Source organism: Oryzias latipes, chromosome 1 (assembly GCF_002234675.1).
Source record: "Oryzias latipes chromosome 1, ASM223467v1".
Lineage (NCBI taxonomy): Eukaryota > Metazoa > Chordata > Actinopteri > Beloniformes > Adrianichthyidae > Oryzias > Oryzias latipes.
In genome coordinates this window covers 36,223,885-36,251,433 of record NC_019859.2, presented here as the reverse complement: position 1 = coordinate 36,251,433, position 27,549 = coordinate 36,223,885, and the positions used below count along the sequence as shown (strand labels likewise).

The 27,549-nt window shown below is 44.0% G+C and overlaps 1 protein-coding gene across 1 annotated transcript; it reads left to right on the top strand.

Moving 5' to 3' along the window:
- Positions 1-2,471: 2,471 nt before the first annotated feature.
- cxcl12 (C-X-C motif chemokine ligand 12) lies at positions 2,472-12,035 on the top strand. Its single transcript, NM_001104727.2, has 4 exons — positions 2,472-2,620; positions 4,360-4,477; positions 9,454-9,537; positions 11,451-12,035. Exons 1-4 carry the CDS (start codon positions 2,554-2,556, stop codon positions 11,488-11,490), a joined length of 309 nt encoding a protein of 102 aa, NP_001098197.1. The 5' UTR covers positions 2,472-2,553; the 3' UTR covers positions 11,491-12,035.
- Positions 12,036-27,549: the final 15,514 nt, after the last annotated feature.

The window sequence follows — 27,549 nt, the reverse complement described above, 5'->3', positions numbered from 1 at the left end:
ATGTGATGTAGTTGGTTATATATTTGCGAGATCTGACCTCTGGTGGTGGGTTGAGACTGCAGGCAATTTTCGAGAGTACCGGGGAGTGGTTGTATTGGATAGGTGGTGAAGTGTTTCCCTGCAAAACTGGGGACCTGTAGGTATCTAAAAAAATGAGACTTGGGGATATAAAATTTTTTACAGATGCTTTCAAAAGACATAAATGAACCATCAACAAATGAATCAGTAAAAAGAACTATTCCTTTTCTCTGCCATGTTTTAAAACCAAAATCATTTAGGGCAGGTGGGAAAAATGGATTGGAGGAGATTGGTGAGTAAATGAGAGTCCGCTCAAACCCAAAGTGGCGACAACATTGGAACCAGATCTTAGGGGTGTTTATAATCACTGGGTTTCTGAAGCTCATTTTTTCAGTTATTGGCAATGAGGCACACGTAAATGACACTGGGGATGCGGGGAGATCAGAGGTGATTTCCATGGTGGACCAAAGGGGTCCTTTGTTTTGTTTAAAAGTGCGGAGCCAAATTGAGTTTTATAATTTTTGCTGACCAGTAACAATATATAAATTTGGCAGTCCAAAACCACCTTTAGATTTAGAACGTTGCAATTTGGACCTACGTATTCTTGGGCATTTTTTATTCCATATAAATGAAGATATGAGTCCATCTAACTTTGTAAAGACTACCTTAGGGAGAAAAAGGGGAATCATCTGGAAAAAATACATAAATTTAGGCAGAACTGCCATTTTGATAGCGTTAATTCGCCCCGCTAGAGAAACGGGTAGAGCTGACCATCTGGCCAGATCTACCTCGTTCTTCCTAATTCTGATGCTGGTTTGACCGTCTGGACCATGTCTACATGAATGTATTGAGTTGCTGCCGTGTGATTGGCTGATTAGAAACTAGCGTTAACGTGTTAGACAGGTGTCCCAGTAGCCAGTGAGTGTAGATCACATTTTATTGGTTCCTACACGAAATCTAGTGAACAAATAAAGTTGAACGCAGGTGCAGATATTCTCCAGAGGATGAAGATGAACTTTACCCTCAGAAGTTAAGGGAAACTGGAGGCTAAACTTCTGCTTTGTCCAGGTCGGCCCGTGAAAACATAAAACCGGTCCAGTCTGGAAAAGGCTGGAGACCCCCGACTTTTAATAAAGTGACATTATGAACATGTAGCTTTTAGACAATGCAGAGCCAGCACTGTGCTTCATCAGTGAACAATTGAGACAATAAACTATCTTTGAATCTAACTAAAACAAAGTTTATGGTATTTGGTAATAAAAACAGAACAGAAGTGACTTTGTCCATTGACAACATAAAAATAGAACAGGTGTCTGAATTTAAATTTTTGGGGGTTATGTTGGACGACAAATTAACATGGAAATCTCATATATTTTATGTAAAAAATAAAGTAGCCAAGAGCCTTTTTGTTCTGAACAAATCTAAATATGTTTTACCATGTCATATTATGCACATGTTATATTGCTCTTTGGTTTTACCTTATTTTACGTATTGTATTGAAGTGTGGGGAAATACATATGAAACAAATATAAGGCCCTTAATTCTGCTACAGAAGAGAGCTATTCGAATTATTCACAAAGCTAATTTTAGAGATCACACAAATGAACTTTTTATTAAGTCAGGCTTATTAAAACTCAAAAATCTAATTGAATTGCAGACCTTATTAGTTATGTTTAGAGCCAGAAATAGAGATTTACCAGAAGACCTTCAAAAGCTTTTTATTTTTACCACAGGAGATGAAAATCATAGGAGAAAATTTGATTTCAAACAACAGATTGCTCGAACAACATTAAAGCAAAAGTGTTTGTCTATAGTAGGGGTAAAAATGTGGAATTCCCAGGAGAATCAGTTAAAAAGTTGTCAAAGTATTATTCAATTTAAACGGATGTATAAAGCTAAACAAATTAGTTTGTACAAACTTGACTGTTGAATGGAATTTTTGGAATGTATGTAATAAATGAATGGAATGTATTTACTGTGTAGTGGAACTGTACATTGTGAAATCTGAGCACAGGTGATGGTGTGAGAAATGTAAATGTAATGTTTAAAAGGGAGCAGATAATTATAAGAATTGTGTTCTTCAATTCTGCTCCTTTCCAATCATGAAAATGTTTAATATGTAAGAGAAATATGTAAACATTTGAACATCAATTTTCATGAAAGGAACAAATAAATAAATGAAATGAAATGAAATGAAATTGAGTGAAATAAAAGACAAAGACGTAAAGGTGAGAGAAAATGCTCTGAAGCCAAAGTGAGGAAAGTGGACTCAGACTTTCTCCTTGAATCCCGGCCAACTCCTTCACAATGGAAGACGGTCTAACCTGATTGGTTGCAGCTTCTCTTTCTTCCCTTTCCCTTGGCTTGGCCCCACCCTCTCATGCAGAGGGAGCCCCCCCCCCCCCTTCCTCTTGAGAAAGAGGGACTCTCTCTCTCTGCTCGGTCGTCCTCCTCCCATCTGAAGCTTAAACAGAGCAGAGCTGAGCTGGTGGTCCCAGTTTATGCTGGATCCTAGCAGCCCAACAGACCCCCACCATGGACGCCAAGCTGCTCGCACTGATGGCTCTGCTGACCGTGGCCACGCACACCCCAACCTCCAAAGGTGAGTCCAGGGACACCCGGACCGGTCCAGGTCGGATGGAGGCTATGACTGCCAGAATTTCTGACAAGGTTTTGGTTTGTTTCTGCCTGTTTTTTAAATTTTTTGTTCTTTTACAGGATTAGAGTTTCACTGTTTTATTTTATAGGTTTTATAGTAATTTGGTATTTCATGCAAAAGATTTTGAATTTCAGGAATTGAGAATCATTTTTGGAAGTTTAAAGACTTTTCTAGAATGTTTAAATCACATCTTTTAACCTTTTTGATCCCTTCTTTTGTCATGACAGATTTAAAGTGCAGATTTTGTTACAAACACGCAGACCTTGACTCTCTTAAAGGACCTTTATTCTTCCAAAAATGAAAAGGATTGAGTAGATTTCATGATAGAATAAGCTTAAAACTCAAAATTAACTAGTTCTACTGTTTTCAAACAGAATTTTGTTTTAGTTCTCAGTCAATTATTTTATCAGTTTCTTTTTTTTTGATTGGGTTTGGATCCACCGTCTACTTTCACTTCATTTATTGGTAACCCCTTCTTTTACAGTACAGGACTTGTTGTATAACTACTGGGTATTTGCATGGTACTTACGTTTACTAGGTACTTGCAGGGAATTCATTTATTTTCTCACATCTTTGTAACAAAAAGCATTTGGCTGTAATTGTGCTAACAAGGTCATCTGAACACAGATCCAAGCCATGCTTTTATTCTATGTTTCCATTTTTTTTTATTTAACATTTCTATCTGGGTTTGGACAGTCTGGACCTGTCCTCCTGCATTCAGCCCTCATGTTTAGGGGGTTAGGGAGGCGTCGAGGGTCCTGATCTGGGATGTTTCTGCCTCAGTGAGATTTGAAAGAATCCGGTCTGGATGTGTGTGTTTGCTCTCTTATCATTAGTTTGTAATTAGGGCTGGAAGGTGATGAGATGGGCTGCTGCTGGCCGCGGCGCCGCCTGCTGCATAATAATCCCGTCGTTTGCATGATAAAAGACTGAAAGGGTGCAAATCATTAGGCTGATATAACTGAGGATTTGACCGCTTGTGAATTAAATTTGGTGTTTCTTCGTGATTCAGGCTTGCTGAAGCGTAAAAGCAAATTTTGTGACTTTTTAAAAATGTAGCAAAAACAAACAATCAAACTGCGTGACTGTTGCATGGAGTAAATCAAATAGAGTTTTTTAGCTTATCTGTCAAAATGTTCAGTTATTCTAAATTTACAAATAGATTGCCCTTTTTTTCTTTTTCACAGCCATGTAACTTTAGAAAGCATGAAAATCAAATAGTTATCTGTGCTCAGGTTGCTGTTGTTTCAGAATGAGGCTGCAGGTTCCTCTGCTGGTTGCTGCTGCAGACCCCTGAAGAGGGGAAACGCTGAGGACCCTTCAGAAAGCTGCTGAGGGCTGAAAAGACAGAATTCTGCCCGTATGTGTGAAAGAGTGAACAGACGGAACTAATCTCTTTTTAATGAAATTATTACTGTGTGAAAAAGCCAGTAGATCCCTCCCTGTGCTTTAGGAAGACTTGTAGAGGTCGACAGAGTTTATGTTTTCATCTGAACCTCAATCGGACATTCTGAAAGCAAACTGTTGAAAGTGTTTTTTCAGACCTCCGTCGGAGGAGTCCTTTTAGGTTTCATTGTAGCCCAAAGGTTTGAGGTTTGCGGCCTCTTGTGGGTCCATGCCGGCGGCGTTGACTGACGTCTAGGTTGGTTGCTCTCTTCTCACCTGCGGTTTGTGTCTTGCAGCCAAACCCATCAGCCTGGTGGAGCGGTGCTGGTGTCGCTCTACGCTCAACACTGTTCCTCAGCGCTCCATCAAAGAGCTCAAGTTCCTCCACACGCCCAACTGCCCCTTCCAAGTCATGTAAGTCGATGACTGTTCAGCTCCACCATCAATGGAAATGATATTTAATGATGCTCTGAACAACGAGGATATCCTATTTCAATGCGAAATTCTCTGCCTCACAGAAAAAAATGTAAATTATAAACAGAATTTCTGTGATTAATTGATGCAAAAAAGGTTTGCTATATCGAGGAAATGCAGTCTGAAATTTTCATTATATGTCACTTGTTATATCAGATTTGACGTTTACAAGTTTAATCTGACTAGAAAATGAAGTAATTTCAATCTTATTGTCTATCCATCTAATATTTTTTATTGAACAATTTGGAGTACTCTAAAAAGAAATTATAAGAATATTTTTAAAACTTAGCTTCCCATTTGCTTGATGATGGACCGTCATGTGTCTTCATTATTTCTAGTGTTAGATCAGGGGTCTGCAGCCCCACACTCAGATTTAGGATCACAAAGGGGGGGCTAAGATGCACAACAACGGTGAAATAAACGGTGTCGTTGTTTAACCAATCACTGCTGAAATGCCGCTTCAGACTTCAACAATCTGTTTTTTATTTTGAAAAGAAGTCATGTGAGCCTCTGTCAAAACGTATAAAAAAGGTTAAATTCTTTTTGTGTTGATATTTGATTCCTCCCTCAAAAGCAGTAGTTCATTTATATTTATCATGATAGAAACATTAACATGTTTTCTTTTTGTGGTTCCTGCTGGAATCAGTGAGAAATCAGCCGAATGTCTTTATGTGCTGAAGGTTGCAGCTCCAAAATAAAAGCATGGGATTTGTCCCTGCTGAGGGTCTTTGAATGATGTTTGTCAGTTTACTTCATATTTTTGAGGACCTCCACACTAAACATGGACTAAAAACTGGATTCTGTTTGGAGTTTTGGACATCTGAAAAAAGTGAGGGAAAAATCTCTCCAAATGAAACAAAACATCCTTTCCTGTGAAGACGTGAAACTGTTGTTGAACGGAGAGCGAGGTGTTTGAGTGGCAGACGCCGTTAACCCTTCTAGTCTGAGACCTCTGACAGCTTTTGACTTCTTTGCAATTTGCTGTAATTATTTATCTTTGACCTGTGACCCCGAAAGGGATTCAGTGGGTTCAGAAGATGGAATTTATGGCTGTTTTTTGTGGCAATGCTTACGATCCATCGTTTTAATACAACCCTGGTTTCTTTATTTCTTTATTTTCAACATTTTTCAACAACAAACAATCACAATGAACCTGAAACTGTCCAAAAAACTTAAATCCAAGTGTTAACTGTAATCTTTTTTGTTGACACAAAATTTGAGATCCAACACTTTTGTGTTTTATAATGGAGGTAAAACATGTAGAGAGAAAATAATAATGTAAACAGTCATTTTACAGACGATGACAAAGCCATAAAGTGTGAAAAAACGCTAAAAAAATCAGGCGAAGCTCCACTAAACTCTGTCTTAAAAACGGATTCCAAGGAGAATCCCAATCATGAGCCATAATTCTTGTTATTTTTGTTTTAAAGCAAGGATTTGAAACCTTTCATGTTAATGCAAAACACAGTTATGGGGGGGGTCGCTGTCATTTATGTCACTGAACAGTCGATGTGATTGGAAATGTGCTGGGGGTTGACATCCGAGTGCTGTCTCCATCAAGGAGCTTAAAGAAACACGTTTCACTCAGGGAGGGGAAGGCGGTAACAGCCAGAGCCGGGGGGGAGTTCACATACTGCAAAGGAAGTCATATTTAAGGGTCAAAGTGATTCCCTTTGTGTTTCTGCTGACCTCCTGCATCCCCTCTGCACTTTTTTTGTTTTTTCCCGCCTGAAAGTGCGGCCGCTCGCTCCGACCGTCAGCGGGCTGGAACACATTAACCAAAAAGTCTCATTCAGTCCGGACGCTCAGAAAGGTGAAAGGCCGTGGCGGGGGGGGGGGTGCAAATGGCAAAAGGTCAGAGTGGATAAACAGAGCTCAGGTAGGAACACGAACTCTGGGACCCCCCCTTCAGAAAACCAGAGGAGTCAAAAAGTCACAGAACCTGCAGAGCGGAGCCGCTGTCTTTACTGAGGCAGATGAAAGAAAGCTGGGAACACAACACCCCCCTGACCCCACATGTGTGCCCCCCCCCTGTCCCACTGTGTCCCACGCATCCCACCCCCCTCCTCATGCATCCAAACATTGGCATTACCGTGCTGGGAAGTAATTACTACCTGCTGCTGGAGCTCCAGCCGGATCAGTCCGGGTTCAGGGTTTGACGCCCGGACAGACAAACAGGATGAAGACGTCCAAACAGTAGAGAACTTCCGAAGAAAGGGGACGTCCCCGGAGGAACACGGATTCAGTCTTGGGGGGTTGGGTCCCCTGACTCGGGTGTTAGAGAATGTGGGCTCATTGGTTCTGAATGTGTTGCAGGATAATGGAGGTACAATTTAAAGGGTTAGAGAAGCAAACAAATGAAAAAATAAAATCCGGAAAAGGTTTCTTAGAGCAACGGAAGGCGCCAAGGATAGATTCAATTTGCAGTTGTGTGATGAAAAGAATAGGAGGAGCAAGGAGACACCTCTGAGGCGTTAACACGCACAGGGAACCTTTTGCCATGAAGGTGTGACGTCCACATGTTTGGAGGGGGAGACCTCCCTCCTGACCTGCGATCAGCCGTCTGGGCCTTGGAAGGAACGATCAGCAACATCTGCCTCACATCTCCTTCCTCAGCTGACGACCAAACAGAGCTGCTGCAAAAACACAACAGTCTGAAAGGAAAAAAGAGAAAGAAAAGAACACAACTCAGGGTGAAGCCGAGGTTTCTTTCTTAGATTTAAACTGTCGGCTTAGAAAAGGAACTTTTTTTGGGAGTGCAACATTATCACTGAAAGCACAAGAAAGACAAAAAGAAGCAAATGGTGTTTGTGATGTAGAAAATCCCCTGGGCGGGGCCAAAGACTTGATGCTCCGCCCCATTCTGACGCAGACCAACAGATCCATGAACGTCTTTGTTTTCCTCATCTGAGCTGGAATCTGGATCAGAACTGGACGGATGGATTTCTCCAAGGGAACACGGGGAGAACTTTGAAAATAGATCAAAAGATGATCGGAGTGGAGCTTTACCATAAATTAACAGACACGCTTTAAAAAAAAAGAATACACATCTTCTGAATGCTTTTTAAATTATTTACAATATCTTGAACAATCCTATTACTGTATGTTCCTGATGCTTTTACGTTGAATTGACTTTATTGGTTTTTTTTGGTCACATTTCTTTAAATGAAAAGAAAACAACAAAGTAGTTACGTTGACGTGGTTGAGATGGTGAAAACCAGGAAGACCTGTTTGAAGTCCTTCACTGTTCACTACATAATGCTCTGAACAGTGTGTGACCTCACCAACGCGCTTTTGGGAGAAAAGGCCGTAATTCCTAGAAACACTCCTCAACCTTGAGGACAGCCTTAGAAGAGTTGAAGCTTTAGAAGCTGCAAAAGGTGGACGAGGTCCCACTGAACTCTGGGTTAGGAATGGGATGAAACCTCCGTTCATATGTGAGTCGAGGCAGACGAGGCCATACTTACGTTGTAATGTGGATTCGTTGATGAGAAATATCTTTTCCGTAAACTGCAGCTCTTCCTGTTCCTGTTTTGGTTTGCAGCAGACGGACTGAACAGCTCTGTCTGCTGCATGAGTTACGCAGCGCCTCAATACTATGTGTACAGTGTTCAGCAGTTCAAGCAGAATCTATTCATGTCAATCTAAAACGGCATCTTCTGCTGTGATGTTCATTCATGATGATTTCCATAAAACCACAGACGTTTCCCAGAAACACAGCTTCATTCAGTGCAACATGTGTGATCTATGACGTGAGACGCCTTCCTGCTCGTCCCTCTGCGGATTCAAACCTGCGGTTTTTCAACTGCAGCACTGACCACATGGTGACCACGCTTTGTCCTCTGAGCCGTGATGAGTTTAGGATGTTTTAGGGGGAAGTATTACTGACAGTTCTACAATCAGAAATGGCGTGACAAAAACAAACACAACTGCTTCCTTAAGAAAACAGGAAGCAAGTCAGCGCTAAGAAAGAGTCCTGGATTCAGAATTTACACCTGAGGAGACACGTCCAGGTGTGTTTACAACCCAGTAAGTGGCAGGTTTTCTGCCACTAGTCAGGGGAAAGTTTCAGGCTTGAACCCCAACAATTATTGAGAGAATAGTTATTTGCTTTGGTTTTGTGTTGGAGACTCGAAGTAATCAAAACAAAAAATACTACAGAAAAAATAAAGAAATAAAAATCTGTATATACTGTAGATATATCAATCTCTGAATGATTAATCTTGAATGGAAAATGTAAAAAAAATTAAAAATGAAAGAAGATAGATAGTCATCCATCTCTCTCTCAATAAATATATATATATATATATATATAGAGAGAGAGAAAGAGAGAGAGAGAGTTAGTTTTAGTTCTGTATTTGCTTAAAAAGGAGTGTAAGGAAGTGAACCTATATGCTTTACTAAACTATTTTACTTATTTATTTACACAGTTATAGAACACAGTTCCTAGCTTCTAATGAGAGTTATTTAGACTTTATCATAATATACTTTAGTTTAGAAAAGACGAGTGCCTTTTGTGGAGCAACAACCTCGTTTTTGCAAAAGTACAAACATATTATTCAGTCAAAGAAGGAAGAAATAATTTGTTGGAGTGGAAAACATATTCTTATCTGAAAAAAAAGAGTGAAAGATGAGGGATTTTGTTCACAAAGGCACTGTAGTAGTAGTAGTAGTAGTAGTAGTAGTAGTAGTACACTTATTGAAGTTGTATCTTCTCTGGTTTGATGACGGTGAGCAGCTTCTGTGCATCAGATAAGATTTTACACATAGAAGCACAGACGAGTGAATTCAGTCTGACTAGACTTCCACATCTGAGATCTCAGAACAGAAATGAATAAATGATTATGAAGATAAACAAGAGTGTAGACTAAACACGCTGGACTGAATGACAGTTTTACTCGTCTGTCCTCCCACAGTGCTAAGCTGAAGAACAACAGAGAAGTTTGCATCAACCCAGCAACCAAGTGGCTGCAGCAGTACCTAAAGAACGCCATCAACAAGTAAGAGCGTCCTGATGAGAACTGAAGGACACGAAACATGATGCTGGTTTCAGTTCACAGCTGACTGCTATGAAGTAAACTCCTGTTAATGATGGGGACTCTCCTGCTTCCAGCTCATCATTCCTCTCATAATGTCGATGTGGTTTTTAGAACCAGTTCAGTTTTTAACAGATCGGTCCTCAAAAGCGTGTGGATGAACATCTAAGAGAAACGGGAGGACGGGACGTCCACATGTTTGTCATTTCAACATGTTTTCAGCTCATTTTATATCATCAATTAGGAATAATAACTGATAAGAAGTCAAACTGCAGCAATCAACCAGAAAGTTAGAGCCAGCAGCCTGAACGACGTGAATAATGGATTCACTTTGAAGCAGATCGTTTTAATGAGCTGTGCAGCTGAATCCTCTGCCTTTCTTGGAGAAAATGCCTCAAGCTGTGGCTGAACTTCCATCCTTAGTCACGTGCAGCCGGACGGGGGGGGGGGTTTGACCCAAACCTGCAGGATCAAATGTAAAATGAATTATCTGGTCATAATTTAGGCCAAAATAATGGGCAACCATTATTCTCTACCGTTCAAGTGTTGCCAACATTGGAAAAAAGGCAAAAGAATCCTATATTTCATATCCACAACATGTAAAAGAGATTATTAAACTGAAACTAGAATAATTATGGACAATTTTGTCAACAGTTTATGACATAAACGCTCCACAAAAAGATGTTTTCACGTCAGCGAGTGATGTGTTCCTGCTAAAACACAGAACAAGGAGACAGACTGATATTCATGCTTTAAAAATGAAAACGTCTTATTACAAATAATAAAGACTATAGTGTTTAATCATTTGAGGGCGTGTCAAACAGTCACTGCGTACGTTTAGCACATAATTGGTCATAAAATGGTCATAAATGAAAATACATGGAATAAGTGAGAAAAGTTATGGTTTTACGTGAAATTTTCACAGATGTATCAGGAATGAATCGCAGAATTAGGACGAATAACTCACACAAAGAACAGATTAACCAGGGTTAAAGCCAAATCTGGCCCAAAATTTGTGCTTCAAGTACGTGATTTGAACGTGATCTGTGCGCCGTATACGGGATTTAAAAGTTATACTTTGGTGGTTCATCCATGAAAGGTCCGTTAGACAAACATGGAACGGTCGTGGAAAGACACACAATTGCATCTCACAAAAATCACACACAATTATGTGAGATTTGTGTATAAATTGCGTATAAACTAAGTAAAATAAACTGCATAATTCTCAAGTGACCAAACATTCTGAACAGCTGATAACCAATTTCAAGTAAAGATGTTACTGTCCTGAAAGGAGAAAGAAAGAAAAGAAGACGAGCCGTTTCCTCATGACAGCTTTACTCGCATGAGTGAAAAAAGCCGCGTTCGCCCCCTACTGGTCGTTCTAGGCACAAACAATCGATCACTGAACAGCGGGAGCCTTTTTGAACAAATGGAAGAACTTTTTCCATGGCATTAAAAGAACATTTAGTCTGGTATGTGCCACAAAGAGCCGTCTGCCGAGACCCTCGACGGACATAAGAAACACGTATGAGTGACGTTTCTCACGCATGGATCACCCATGACATTACACACGTGGAAAACGTGACGAATGTGGCTGTGTGACACGGCCTTAAACCGGTCGTTGATGGCTAATAAAAGCATGTCTAACCCTCCATAAACCATCATGTTCATTTTTGCCACAGCGTGTGAAGTCATGTTTTCTGTTTGGATCCATGATTTTCTCGATATATTTACTGATTTCCGTTGAACAGCCTTTAATTTTTTGACTTTTGTTTAAACACTGAGGAGGAATTTAGACTCACAACAAAACAGACTGAATGCCAAACTTTAAATGAACTTTTCCTTCACAAATTTTACTTTTCTATCTTTTCCAAAAGGGTGAAGAAATCCAAGAGGCGCAATGGCCAGAACATGTAACTGGGAGGGACAAAGACTGGTGCTGTCGGACCTGGGACTCCAGGTTGAGTCTCCCCACCTTCCTGTCACTGCTCCAAATGTATGCAAAAGCGCAGCAAGTACCTCCCCCCCTCTTTGGACCAGACGCAGCAACCGGGGCATCCGCTGCACCACGTCACTCCGGACACGTCGCTTTAACCTGCTTTCAAAAATAAGGGAAAACTTGACATCCCGTGTCCACATGTGTGTGTCTTTATGGACACATCAGTGCAGGAGCAGGCCAGCTTCCTGTAAAAGAAAAATATGTTCCCCCTGATGGTGAAGTCTGAGCTTGCTTTGTCCGTCAGAGTTGTGACCCATTACAGGTTCAAATCAAAGCTTCACCTGACCTCCCATGAGGTCACCGTGTTAGCGAAGCCTCAAAAGATGCAGACGTTTGGTCATTATAGCCCAAAAGCAGACGAGTGACTGGAACCACGGTGCTTTTGTCCCAACGGCGTGTTGACCAAAGTCTGCTTAACCAGACCTCAGGAATCTGTCTCAGCTTATAGATGAAGGGATCCGATTTTATGCTTCTGCTGCTCACCCTTTTAACAGATTGAGGGTTTCCTTCTCTTTTACTAAAAATCACCAAATCCTCTCTTTTTTTTTCTTTTATGGGTTAAATTCTAAAACTTTATTTCAGTTCCCATCTTAACTTGTGCATTAGATGATGCAACAGAAACATGAGCAGCCACTGTTAACTAGCAAAACCATCTAACTAGCTTTGGTTAGTCGGGTTGAAGCGTGCAGCCACGAATCCGCCTCCACAGTTTCTGCATCAGCAGCACAGAGAGGGGACACTCTGCACAGAAATGAGCACTGATTTGGTTTATATATATACATATATATATATACATTCAGGGGGAGGGGTCATAGCCATTGATGTGTTTGTACTTCGATGTTCATTTTGTATAAAAAGATAAGATGAAGAGATGAATGTGTGGGGTTTGAACCTCACACGGCTTCACCTGGTCTGACATGTTAGCGTATTTATTCAGCCGAATCCAGGATCTTTTCCGCGTAAATAAGAATTTCTAGTTCCGGTGTTGGAAAAAAGGGGCGAGTTGAAGTTGTCAGAGGAACGATGCGGCTCACGAGGCTCTGAGTGCAGTATCCCCCCCCAACACCTAACCTGGAGAGGAATGAAAAGCTATTGGAGGGCAGAGGAACGTTCAAGCGGGAGATACAGGGAAGTTATTCATTCACATGTATTTTAGAGCCACTTTATGATGACATGTGTCTTTCAAATGTGACTTTTTCGATGTTTTTTTATATAATACATGAATCTATCATTTTATAAATGCTTTAAATGTAATGTGTTGTAGACAGTAAATGAAGTTATCAAACTGCAGTATTAAACTTCTATATTCCTTTCACATGTTGATGTGTGACATCATGAGCACCGTTCTGTGCTCTGACAGTCGTGAAACTGTTTTAGTCGTGGCGAGGAATTTTGACCCCAATTTCCAGCCAGAATCAATGAGCAGCAGACTGGAAATCCACCGTCTAGAAGCTGAACGCTGCCGTCCGGTGACACCAGAGGACTCTCACCTCAGCAGTTCTGTAGCTTCTCTTTAGCTGATGGATGATGTGTCATCTGAACCACCGAGCTAACCCGCATGGCCACGCCCCCTCAACATCTTCTGTGCTGTGAAATGAAACCAGAGGTCTGCATGCTGGCGGCCATTTTTAGGGGTTACTGGTGATGGTCGTGTCAGATAATGGAGTCATAACCCTGTGATTGACAGTTGTGTAGCTGCAGAGACCGGCTAAATGTTTTGTGTAATTATACCCAACAATAGATGCACAAACTGAAAGATATAAATATTGGATTAATTCACCACGTTTAGTTTCTCATTTCTAAACTTTAACCTGACGCTCGTATCTAACTTTACTGGATTATCTGCTCAGAGATAATTATTACAGCCTTACCAGCAGTAAAGCTGGATTACAGGAAACATTTTTAATAATGGAAACACAATTCAACCCATTTTCCTCTAACCCGTTCTAGAATCATTCATAATTTCATTTAATTGTTAAATCTCAGTTTTTAACTGTAGGCAGTCATCTTCTCTAGGAGAATATTTTAACATTTTATCTGGAAAAACCCAGAGATCCATTTAAACATAATTAGGGGCAGTTTGTAGAATTTAGACAAACTTGTCTTGGAGATATTTCTACCTGCTGTTTGTTGTCAAATGATTTAGTTTTGCCTTTGGAACCCCAGGACAATGTGAAACCACGACTTTTCTTTTGAGGCAGCTTCTGACACGTTTTCTTTGTCACTTTTTGTATTCTCACTGGTTGTAATCCAAGAGGCAGTGTTTTAGAGATTTATATATATGCTCATTTTTCAATAAAGGCATTTAAAACACTTCTTGAGCAGTTTGAGTCTTTTGTCATAATCATTTTTTGGAAATAGAAGTCATTAGTTTGATGGTTAATTCAGATTCTGACTGTAGTTTGAAAAACAGCAGATCAAGAGTTGACTTACCTTTCAGTGGAATGCAGTCACTAAAATATCAACTAAAGCTCAAATGTATCTGTCAGTTAGTAGTAAAACACAGAGTATAATTTTGTGACCCGGTTCCTGACCGGAGTTTGTGTTAGACTAACACAGAACCCCAAGAAGAATAGCTGGATATTAAAAGGTTATTGGCTCGGAGGAGTTTTATAAAATAGAAATGTGGAGCTTGAGGAGACCTCAGGATGGTCCTCACCAGCGGAGACGTGGGGACACTAAAGAAAGGTTGAAGCCACAGACAATTACACCAAGAAACTTCAGGGTCAAAGGGGTCGCTCAGGTCCTCTAGGCTTGGGTGTGGGGGTGCGTGGCGGGGTGGTGGTCTGGCTTGGCTTGAGGGGGGGGTCCCTTTGCCTGTGCTGGGGGGGGCTGGCGGGGGGCACTGCTCGGGGGGGGGGGGGGGGGGGGGGCAGCGGCACTGGATGGGCTGTCCATCTACACCTGGGGCTGGGATCGGCCCTTCCCTGGCTCTGGGGCGGGGCGGGACGGGACAACCCTCTTGGGGCCCCCGGTCGCTCTGGGTGTCATCCGCTTCGGCTGCATGGTCTGGGGTGGGGTGGGTTGGGGGGTCTTGTCGGCCCTGTCCTGTGGGGGGGCATTCTGGGGGAGGGGGGTGGGCACTATTGGTACGGGGCAGGGGGGGTTGACGGGTCGGGGTCTCCGCTGAGGCCATCGGCGGTTTCCCCGTCCGGTTGGCTGCCTCGGTCCCGTCGAGGCCTGACCAGAGCTCTTCTAGGGACGGCGTTTGGGGGTGGGGGCCTGGGCTTGCTCCGGGGGGGGGGGGGGGGGGGACGCTTTCTGGCTCCTCTCTCTGTGTGGGGTGGGTAGTGCTGGGCCTGGGGTGTCGGCGCCTCCGGGGGTGGGGCCCCTGGGCTGGGTGGGCCTGGCCCCCTTGCTGGGGGGAGGGGGGCGGGGGACAGCTGTTTCACCACCGGGGGACAGTCTACCAGCTGTCCCCAACTTACCCCCTTCCTCATATAACCTCATATTAGGGTGAGGGGGTGGGGGGCTTAGCCTGCGATGAGCCTTGGGGGGGGGTTACTAGGCAGTGGCCCCCCTCCTATGGTTGCCGTATGGAGTGGGCCCCCCCTCTTTCGGTTTTATTTGCACCTTAGACATGTAGGGCCCTTGGTAGGGGGGGTGCTTGGACATCACTGCCAGCAAGCAGCAGATGTCCTCCTAGCACCCTACCCGCCAATTTTAACCGCACCTTAGACATTTAGGGCCCCTTGGTGGGGAGGGGGAGGGGACGTCACTGTGAGTAATCAGGAGATGTCCCCTTAGTGCCCTACCCGCCAATTTTAACTGCACCCCCCTTAGTACACAAACCCCTCCCCCCTCAATATATACATTCCAACATAAACACACACACATGCACACAGATTTTGCAAGGAAGGTGGGACCTAGGACCATCTGTCCCCTACCTCTTCCCTGGTGGGGGGTATGGGCCCCTTTGCAACGGCGGCCGTGTCCGGGGTGCCGGCTTCATGGGCCCGGCGGTGCTCTCTCCACGCGGTGGGGGGGTTCACATTACATCTGAGCCGGGGGTGTTCGTGTCCCTGGGGGGTGGGTTCTGGTCCTTGCTCCTGAGCACTGGGCCCCGCCAAATTTCCAACTGTGGCCGAGCCTGGTCGGGCCATATTTACAACACCCCTTGTGGGCCCTCTTTTTTCCCCGGGGTTCCCCCTTCCTGGGCGGGGGCGGCGGGCCCCTGCCTTGCTCCTCCCTGGACCAACCGTGGGCCGGGCGGATGGCTGCCTGGAGTGCGGAGCGGGTCTCCCTTGGGGGGTCCTGGCTCGTACCTGGGGTTGGGGCGGGGGGATGCCCGGAACTCCTGGGTGGTGGTGGGGTGCTCGTCTGGGGCTGTGGGCGTCCTTCTCCGGTGGGGCCCTGCGTTGGGTTCTCCCGGCGCGGCGGGGGGGCTGCTCTCCTGGTTGGGCTGGGGCGGCGCTCTCTTTCCCTCCGTGCCTCCCTGCTCTCTGGCCCTGGGGGCCTTGCGGCGGTCCTGCTGGCCCTGGCCTGGGTGGCGGGCTTGGTCGCCCGGGCGGCGGTTGTACCCTGCCGGTTCCCGTGTGGCGTTGGGGGGGGTTCCGGCTGCCGCTGCTGCTGCGGCGGGGGTCTTGGGGTGGGGGTGGCTGGGCACTCTCCCTCCTTCTTTTCACGTTCCACCATCCATTTTAGAGGAACATAAACACTCACCTGAGCACAGGTGTTAGCTCACCTTTGCACTAACAGTTTGCATGACTGAATGACTGAAATATTTCACACTAGTTGGTTTTAAGGCATAAGTATGCGTGTGAACACTATCTGTTTTGTATACATGTTGACATGTGGACATTTTTGCAGCTAGCAGGTGTGTTTATAACATTCGAGTGTGTGTGTGGACAGGCCCCGCCCTTTTTGTACTACATTTGAACCTTACCATAATGATTAACAACCAGTAAACTTGTTGCTTTATGCTGCTTCATGGTCTTATCCCCCTTCCCCTCCTATTATCACCCTCCTACCCCCCCCCCCTCTCTCTCTAACGTCCCTCTCTCTTCTTCCCTTCTTTCCTTTTCCGTCCGGTCCAACACCAAAGATTATCAGACATGATTGAAATTAATAAAGTTTGGCCTCAATTACAAAAGAGGTTTATTCAGACATACCTTTGGTTTGTGTGAAGATTAATAACCCCTCTTGTTAAAGTAAAATATGTCCAACACAAGAGGCCCTCAGCACTCATCTGTCTGCCCAGCTGTTGGACAGGACAAGTTAAAAAAAAAAAAAAAAAAAGGGGTCGCTCACTCAGGGATGATGGAGGGAATTTCCAGACTGATGTCCCAGGAAGAAGCTTGCACAGGAGGAGGTCTTTTGGAGGTCTCAGGAGGTCCAAATGGACTTATGGTCAGCATCCAAGTCCAACGGGCAAAATCCAAATCTAAAAGTACAAAAACAGTCAGGGCATGGGGCAAAACTCATAGGTCAGGGCAGAACTTTCAATAGGCACACAGGCCCTGGGGGGCTGGCGGAAAAGGCTACTGCTTAAGTAGAAGAAGCCACAGGTGAAACGAGTGAAGCCATTAGCAGAAAGCAGAGCGTGAGAGGTCACCAGGCGCACACCTGTAGGCCCCAAGGCCTCCAAAGTGGGGCCCCGGTGACACCAATACGGGTGACATAACAAGAGTTTGATGGTTTCTGAACTGCTCTTCAGCTCAGATCTGTCTGCCATGGGAGGCAATACCAAGGGCAAAAGCCCCGGATATCTCCTGGGATCTCTCGAGCTCTCAAACCCCTACACCACGATAGGGTGTCGGTTCATGGAGGGACTGGAGAAAGGTAGGATGCAATCTCTTAGTGGGTGGAGTGTCCCTGCCCCAGGTGGAGGAGTTTAAATATCTTGGGGTCTCGTTCACGAGTGAGGGAAGAGTGGACCGTGAGACCGACAGGCTGATGGGAGTAGCGTCCGCCGTTCTGCGGTCGCTGTACCGGTCCGTTGTGGTTTAGAGAGAGCTGAGCCAGGAAGCAAAGCTCTGAATTTACCGTTCGATCTTCGTTCCAATACTCACCTATGGTCATTAGCTCTGGGTCATGACCCAAAGAACAAGGTCCCGAATTCAAGCGGCTGAAATGAGCTTCCTCCATGGGGGGCTGGGCGCTCCCTTAAAAGATAGGGGGAGGAGCTCGGTCACTCGCAGAGAGCTCGGAGTAGAACCGCTTCTCCTCCACATCCAGAGGAGCCAGTTGAGGTGGCTAGGGCATCTAGTCCAGATGCCTCCTGGACGCCTCCCTGGGGAGGTGTTTAGGCATGTCCCACTGGGCGGAGGCCCCGGGGAAGACCCAGGACACGCTGGAGAGGCTACGTCTCTGGGCTGGCCTGGGAACGTTTCGGGGTCCCCCAGAGGAGCTGGAGGAAGTGGCCGGGGAAAGGAAAGTCTGGGCATCTCTGCTTAGACTGCTGCCCCTGCGACCCGGTCCCGAATAAGCAGAAGAAGATGGATGGGTGGGTGGGTGGGTGGATGGATTAGACTTAAGTTGCAATTATTCTGAGTAAAACGCTTTTTGTCATCTTTTGCACTTAAAAAACTATATATTTTTTTCTAAAATCTTGTGTGTTTGTTTTTATTTAACTGCAAAAACCAAAACCTGACAGTCCCACACATCATAGTTTTAACCACACAGCTCCACTCTGAGCTAAAAAAAAAACAAATATGGCTTTTATAAAGCAGTTTCACCTCCATAAGCCTGTCTCAACACATTTCTCTTTTCACATTAAGGCCAAGGAGGAAAGGTACGTGTAAAATATTCCAATAAAGAGAATATTATTTTAACACCTGATCTATGAAAGCCGTTTTCACTCTCGGTCCATCAGCCGTCTGAAATACCAGCGAACCCATGTGGCTTCATGGAGCTGTCAGCTCTCATAATGTGGAGTGGATTCATTTCATGGTGCTGCTCTTTCCTCTGACCTTTGAACGGCTGCATACGCTAACATGAGACATGGCTTGGAAGTGGACCAGGCAGTTAAGAGAGTTCAAGTTGCATGTTTGAGCGTTGTAGGCTGCATTCAGCAGTGATTATCGTTTTTCTTTGTTGTGCTTACTTGCCTGATCATGATGGACATGACACCATCATTTCTGAGAGGCGTTGCTCTGACCTGAGCTCAGCGAGGCACTTCAGAAGGTTTTTACAAAGCCCATGAAGCCAGTTTTCCTAAAAGCTCAGTGACTGACTGTTGAAATCATCGACTGTATCCGTTAACTGGACGGAGTCAGTGTGACATCACCCACGGAAAATGGTTACAGCTCCGACCAGATCAAGTCAATTCAGTTGGACTGAGTCATCGTTTCTATGGCAACCACTCTCGCCAATCAGGAATGAGCTTGTTTGAAGGCCACACCCCCACTCCTGGACATGAAGTTTGACAATCAAACGTTTTGAAAGGTGGACGTGGATAGGCTACTTTGTTGTACAACCAGCAGTAACTACTGAAAAATACACAGAAATGATGGCATGATGGCATTTAAAAAAGGAGAGGTCTTCAGAATGTGAGTCGAGACTCATGTGTGATCCATCATCGATGGCGGCTAGGCTCTGGGCCGATGACGTCTCGCGTTCCGTTGGATGAATTTGGACCGTAGAATAAACTCCAGAGTCTAGACAGGGATGGTGGTTTAGGGCTGGACCCCGCCAAAGCACCATGAAACAAAGCGCACTGCACCAAGCATAGGCATGGAGAACTGAATGATGAATAAATTATGAAGAACAGAGGTGGAGAGGAGAAGTAGATGAGAATAGAAGACAGAACCCCAGTGCACCATAGTTTGCCCAGCTTCTGGTTAGGGTTCAGCTTAGGGTTCAGGTCAGGGCTAGGCTTAAAAGGGGGGGGGGGGGTAGAATGGAGTCTTGTCAGTAGTCAGTACAGTTGTGGATAGATTGTTTCTTTTAAAGTGAAGGGATGGGTCGCAGACATTGGTAATAGAAAAAATGTATCATTATCTCTATGGGGAGGTATTCTTAACGTTTGAGGAGAAAAGAACCAAGTAGAGGTGGTCCACTGCTACAAGGCAGATAAAAAAAAAGACCTACACGTCTCTGCTGTTTACCGTTTTGGCACAGAAAAAGAAAGCTCTGAGACCAAAGTAAGGCATGTTATCATTCACGGCTCATTTCAATAGATGCCATGTACAAAAGTCTCGCAGTGATTCCCATTTAATGAGTCGTTCCCCTGGGATGCAGGGCCAGGCGGTCAGCAACTGTGCTGCCTGGTGACCAGGCTGCTCCACTGGAATTCAACAGACAAGCATCATTACCTCGGTGGACAGATGACTTCCAAGCTTTTTGATTTTAATGAGAAATGCAAGTCATGCAGGCATTGAGAACTTCAAGTTCCACATAGGAAAACAGTGATGGATTAAGCAGAGAGGAAGATTAACGTGACAAAAGAAAAACATCTTGTTCTTCTGTTGACTTCTTTTGTTTGTCTTCAAACCATAACAGTCTTCCGTGATGCTTAAAGGTCAGAAACAGACTCACAAACACAGACGACTCTAAATTCCTTTACTACTTACTACTTATTAATGCACCGTATAGGGTTATGGCCTTTATCTCACGCTGTCTCTGCAAAAATCTAGTGTCCATTGATGCTTACTAGTTTGGCTAATATAGACCACAATGCAATGCGTTTGAGCTATTTTTTTATGTGAAAAAACGTTTGTAAATGTATTTTTCATAAACTATCCAAGTTTTCCTCATCAATCGGTGATGTCATATTGGCGTTTAAAAAACGTAGTGTTAAGTCCAGGACACAGTGTAGTCCTGCACCATGTCGTCTTTTAGGGAGTGGTGAAGGAATTCAGGCGAGGCTGTTGACAGCTCCTAATGACCAACGTGGCTCTAGGAACTTATTGCCGTCACCTGTGAATGCTTCATGGAGCACCACTGGACTCTGGGCGGGGTCCGTCTGTGAGAACTAATGGCCAGTCTGCAATGAAACCAAAGAATCAGAAGCGAGCAGGTCAGGACAAAAGTACGTGTCTATTGTGAAGTTTTAGATGATGTCAAAGGCCGTCAGGACCTCTATTGGTCTCTTTCTAAGGCTTGTTAAGATCATTTGGTTTTGTTGGACGTTTATTTCTCTTTTGATTTCCTGTATTAAAGATTTTAAATAAAGATTTATTTTAGCAACTCGATTTGCGGTCGAGGATATGATTCATAGTCTAGTTTGGTTCATTTTGAACGATCTGATTCTCTTTATACCATACCATACTATATTATACTATACTATACTATACCATACTATATTATACTATACTATACTATACTATACTATACTATACTATACTATACTATATTATACTATACTATACTATACTATACTATACTATACTATACTATACTATACTATACTATACTATACTATACTAAATTTACTCGTTTTTTCTGCATCACATGTGTGTTGTCCTCTGTGATTGGCCGATTTTACCTTAAAGTAAAATAAATCTACTGTACGTCCATCTAAATGATACTTTCCAGGATCAATTATATTATGAATGACTGGTAAAATGTTCAGTACAATGTCTGGGAAATAAAATTCGTTCATCTTTCTTTAAGTTTAGGCGAAGAGATACATTTTTACGGCCCGCAGCCGTCACTGACTGCAAGGACCAGATTGTTTTTGCTGTTGGAAAAATTTCTGCACCTTTGAGCGACAATTAACTCTCAATTACTGTAAGTAATCTTAAATGATTTGCAGTTCTAGTTCTACAGAGATGCATATCAGTTTCAGCAATCTGAGAAAGGCAATGACAAGCCCGGTTCCTGAAGGGTCTAGAATGGAAATGAGGAACAGTCAGCTAACATTTTACTTGCAGACTGGTTATTAGAGACATCGTGTTTTATTAGGCTGGACCTTTTTGACTGGCCCTGGAGGGGTTGCTTATTTTTCAAACCCAATACGAACCCTTAAAGCTAAACTTGTTTTGTTAGGCGAAAAGGAAATCTTCAAATGTGTTTCATAATTTTGGTCTCACATGGACGCATTTTTTGGGTGTGAGTTTAAATCTGCCACAGACTCCTGAGCAGGACGCAGACACCAGAGGAAGTGACCACATGTAAACTCATATATGAACATTCCCATTGGAAATCAGTTGCTGGCAGAACCAGTTATTGAATCAATCAGAAGCGAGAACAAGAAGTTTCAGGAAAAACACAGTTTGTGTCGTGCAGACCCCTCAATAATGATCTTAAATTCTTCACATTGAAACGGAACACAATTTCACAGCATGTTTGCTAAGATTTGACAAATATTTTGACAACTTCTGCAGACACTTGAGTTATTAGTGCATCAATGTATTTTAACTGAGTGCATAGGCGTGGGATAAACACTGCTTTGAGGCTGAAAATGCAGGATTGTTGACTGTTCTGCCATTAATCCTTGGTTCCCATTTGGTTCGTGAACCAGAGTTCACTTCCGGAACAAACTTTCAGTCTGAATGCACCCAAGCGTACCCTGGTCCAGGACCAGAAACCATCTCTTAAGATGATCTTGGTTCCCTCTGAGTTTTTCCCAGGCTCTGTGCTCGGAGCGGAACAACTGGACCAAAACGGCCACTGTAACCGGTAAACAGAGAGCTACGGACAAACGAAACAACGATGACACACAGCAACTGGTTAAAATGTGGTCGGATGAATTCAGGCTCCTCCAAAGAACTCTTTACGTGATAGAGTGTTGTGAGGGGCTGTGGGATCAGCGTAGCAGACAGCAGGCAGACGAGGGTTTGGACAGTTCATTGAGACCAGAGGTCTTAATCCGGTGAAGAGGCTGGGCTGGGAAGGAGCTGGCTGGCAGGGGAGCAGTTCGACTGGAGATGAAAGCTGGAGCTGGAGGTCCGGACTGGAACTGAGAGTGTGAGCTTCAAGGAAGGCAGGCAGGAACAGACTGGGTTCCTAACATATATATATATATATGGTCATGCCGGTGTAGGTACCATAACCATTCGGCCTGCAACAACCGTTCGGGGTCCTGGGACTAATGCTGATGTCACATTATGTGATTGGCTGTCCGTTGGTCCGATGACGTGTCAGACACTGATTGGTCTGGACAAATGACCATACTACCATAGAAGAAGATATAATGCGGTCCGTTGTAAACAAACAGAGCTCAGACGTGGAGGGAGATCATCTTCTAAACGTACCTTTATTATTATGATTATTATTAAGTGCATTTGCAGACGAACGGACTGCAGTCTGAACCTTTCTCCGGACCGCACACCATAACAAAGAACCATCCCTGCCTGCGAACACGAAGCTACCAGTCCAGCTGCTCTGCTCAGAGACGTGTTAGCTTCTGTGGAGCAGCAGGTTCATTCTAACAGCCACAGATCTTTTTACAAAGGGGGTTGTGGCAAAAAATCTGTCTATAAACACGCCAAAGAATAACGTCAGACACAACTTAAGAGGGAAAAGAACTTTATGTTACAAAAGGAAACGTGAAATAAAATATGTAGAGCCTGAGCAGATCTCCACGCTACATAGTTTGTCCAAGTAGGGCTACCGTAGTGTGACGTTGTCCTCAGTCGAAAGGACCACGAACGGTTATTGCAGGCCGAATGGTTACGGTACTAACACCGGCAGACGGACAGCCGCTGCGTTAATGGATGTTGTAGTTTAGGGTCAAACTGGAATAATAATATTCAGGATGTGCTGAGGTGACTCGTCTTTATTAACACACTCGTTAGCAGTCAGTTTACTTCCAGAGGCTACATGCAACATATCCCATCATGCATCTTGACCAATCAACATGTCCCTGTAACTGTGGTGCATTCAAATACAACAGGATAAAAGTAGACCAGAATATAATATATTTATTATTTTTTGTCCATGTCAGGCTCCGTATGTTTGTGACATTGAAGCGTACCGGCATGTAGGTCCCTGTGTGTGCTCACGGTGCTCACTCAGATAGAGGGGGCGGAGCTATTCCATCACATACACTTTTATTTTAAAGTAGTAGATAAATGTGTGTGCCCAGAAAGGGGGGGGGGGGTTAAACAGACACTTCTGCACGTTTTTAACCCCATGCCATTAAAAATGAACTTATAATAAACAAATAATCTGAAGTGGCGAGCGTGGAGGTGAAGACAGAGGTGTGTTTGTGTGCCGGGAGGGACGGGGGGGACGGGGGGGGGGGGGGGGGGGACGGGGGGGCTGCTGGGAAGCAATAAAACCCAACAGTGAAAACAAACCAGGCTGCGATGAGCAGGCCCTGTGGTGAGACAGATCGTATACTTTGACAGTAAAACAGGGACGTCACAGGGGTCAGAGGTTGTGGAGCTACCTTGGGTGGCATCGTTTGGCTTTCCCCTGTGAAGCAGTCCCACGGGAAGTCATGAGAACAAAACGTTTAGCATGGATAAATCCAGACTGATCTTTAAGGACCCCAGAGTGACTGTACGGAACATCTGGGTGGACTGGGAAATGAGTGTTTCTGAGGAAGATGATGATGATGCACACCAGGGTCATGAAGGAGACTTGCTGGGTTATGTAGACCGTCTGAGCATGCTAGTCTGCTTCAAAAAATGTGTAGCTATGTGAAACTTTAAAGACGCGCTCCCATTAGGTTTTTGGTGGACATGTATAAAGAAAATTATTTATTACATATGTGTAACAGAATAACCCCAGAAATGTGTTCTGAGGTTCACTTGGTCTGTGGTTTGAACCACATAATTTTCCTTTAATACAAAATGGGTGTAAAACGGCATTTCTGAGTATTTCCTTAAATCATTGGGATTCAGGAGCTTTCAAAGAAAAGGGCGTAACAGTCCTTTATTCTGTTTTTGCTTTTTCTTTCATAACTTTCCCTGTTGTGTTGTGCATTTCCTGTTTTATTGTCCGTTGTTTTTGTTCAACAAAACAGAACTGAAACTCAGATTCTATGAAGAATAAATAGTTTGTTATTTCTGTGATGCATTATTAATCATACACCACTTTACTATCATTAATTCAGACTATGGAAGATTGATGAATCATTCCAGTGATATTCTGCATTTAGGTTATTTTGTGTGAGTGCATGTGCAGTAGAAGCTCAGACCTGGTCAATTTATTTAGGGCTTTTAACAATGAAGGCTTAAAAAGAAAGTACTCTTTAGAAAAAGGCCCAAAGTAAACAGAAGAATTATCGACCCATCTCTCCGATGATGAACAGACTGCAGCCTGGGTAACAGGGGGTCTCAGAGGGCCGCAGGAGCCCACAAAACTACAGGAGAAGGTGGTACTTTCTCCAGACCTTCAGTCTTTGTGTCGTCTTTAATCCTTAAATAAATGGCCCGATATGTAAACAGCTGCTATGACTATAGACCACGAGGCTGAACATAAACGGCATGAGATGCTGCTTCCAGTCAAAATAAGCTTTGATTAATTGGAGGAGGACCAGACGGAGCTGGAGCACAGAGAGGGAACATCAGTCTGAATGTGAAATAGAAATTATGGGTCAGAGGTCACATTTCACTCTCTGTGGTGAGAAAACACAGATGTGGACATGAGTGGGTCATTTTACAAACGGGTGAAAACGTTTTCGAGTATTCTCCTCAGACGATTGTCATAATAAATCTCAACCATCTATAGGAATATTTGAGTCATAAAGTCATGTCAAAAATATGTTTGACGCCGGGATAAAATAACTCACAGGACTTCAAATGCTGTTTTTCGTTTGTGGGGTCTTTGTTTCCCGTTTTTATTATGAAATGGTTAGAAAAAAATAGAAATGCAAGAGTACCAAAAAAAAAAATCATACGGCATTGGCACCTAAATGGACGAGAGAGAAAAAACACAATCATCACACTGCCTTTGGACATTTCTATACAAAGGTTGTTCAATTTATCGACGTCCACCAAACGTCTCAATAAAACAAACTGGCAGGCAACAACATAATACATATTAAAGGATGCAAACTAACATGTTAAACACAGGAAATAAACAGTTTCCTACCAACACGTGAAACACGCTCCAGCGACCGTGAGCGTGGCAACTATCACACGCACATCCACAGCCCTAGTACAACAACAACACAGATTATAGCACCAAAATGTATGGCATTATTTATGAACTGTACACGATGGACGGCTAAGGATTGTTCTCTTTTCCTCACCGCTAATCTCAGCAGCCATCTCCGTCCATCTGCACCGCACTTCTTCTACTCGCAGCGCCTCCTCAGCTCAGCCAATTGTAACAACTTCTTCAAACTTAAAGTTGAGGAAGAGTACGATGAACCAATGAAAAATATTAACTGCTTAAAGTCAAACAGGTGCGTGCAACATAATCATCAACCAATGACAACTCAGAAGACCCACTTTAAGTTTTTTCAAGTGTATCAATATTCACCACGCCCCAATCCGTTCATCCAACAAAAACATACAACTACCACCGTATTTTTACAGATTTATATATACCTCTTTGTTCATAAACTAGAGTCCAACTAATGGAGGTCCTGGAGTCAGTCCCAGCAATGCATCGCAAGGCTTGATCTCATGGCTTTCTCCAGGTCTATGACCTGTAGATCCCATGGGGGGGGGGGGGGGGTCACTAGCGTCTGTTTGTATTTGGAAGGGCCGGGATATCGGGCTGTGCCAGCACAGAAGATGTTTTCAGTGCCCCTTTTAGCTGGTCAAAGCTCCTTTGGCAGTCCTCTGTCCCCACCCACTCTACCCCCTTCCACTTCAGGTGGTTTAACGGGGCAGCAAGATCTGCACAATGTGGCACAAATTTATGATACCAACCCACCAACCCCAAAAAACGCAAATGGGCCTTGAGGTTTTGAGGGATGGAGAAGTTTGTCACGGCCGAGGTCTTCTCTTCGTCCACCTCCACTCCTCTGCCTGAGACAATATGTCCCAAGAACGTTACCTGCTCTTTCAGGAAGTGGCACTTTTTCAGATTCAGCGTAAGGTTAGCTGCTTTCAACCTTGCAAACACGACCTGAAGATCTTTGAGATCCTGCTCTGCATCAGGAGAATATGCAATAATATCATCAATATACACAAAACAAATGCGCCCCTTTAAGTCTCCCAATACCGTCTCCATGAGCCGTTGGAGAAGTAGCCCCTGCATTCCTCAATCCAAATGGCATAACATTGAATTCAGTCCCATTGGCGTTAGGACGGCCGTCTTAGCCCTATGGGGTGGATTCATAGCCACCTGCCAGTAGCCAGACTGAAGATCCAGTGAACTAAAGCATCTTGCACCATGCAACGACTCCAGAATGTCGTGTATTATGGGCATTGGGTACGCATCTAGTGGCGTTTTTGCATTAAGTCTCCTACAGTCTATGCAGAATCTGTAAGATCTGTCAGATTTTTTGACCTGACAGCCCAGGCCGACTGAGATGGCCGGATAACATCATCCTCGAGCATCTGCCTTACGTGTTCCTCAATGATGTCTCTCTTCATCGGGGAAACTCGATTTGCTCTGGCTGGGACCTCATCAGTGGTGTGTACGTGGTGTTGGATGACGTTAGTCCGTCCCGGCGTCTCTGCACAGACGGAGGGCCATGCCTGGAGAAATGCTTGCATCTGTGGTGGATGTTCCTTTAGAACAGGGGTGGCCAACCCTGCTTTAGAAGAGCTCCATGAACCTGACATAGAAAGGAAAGACTGTGATCGTGTGGCCAGCTAAAAAAAACATGGCTCTCTGATATTGTTCAGTGGGCCTGACCAAACATGGAGGCGGGCCGGATCCAGCCCGCAGGCCGTAGTTTGCCCACCCCTGCTTTATATCATGGATTTCTTCAGCAAACAAATATTTTCTACCACTTGGTTACATATGTCAGCTGTAGGTTTTTTTTCCCACAGATGTGTCCAAGTAAAGTGGCTTTTGTCTGCTCCATCTGATGACACACAGTGTGCAAAAACCCCAGCAGGCCTTTCAGCCGGCGTGTTGATCCGGGTTTTGTTCCTTTGTTCCCCTCCCATCTTTAGACAGAAACTGAGCAGAGCTGCAGCAGACTGGAGGCTGGAGGACGGCTTCGTTAAAGACTCATTAGT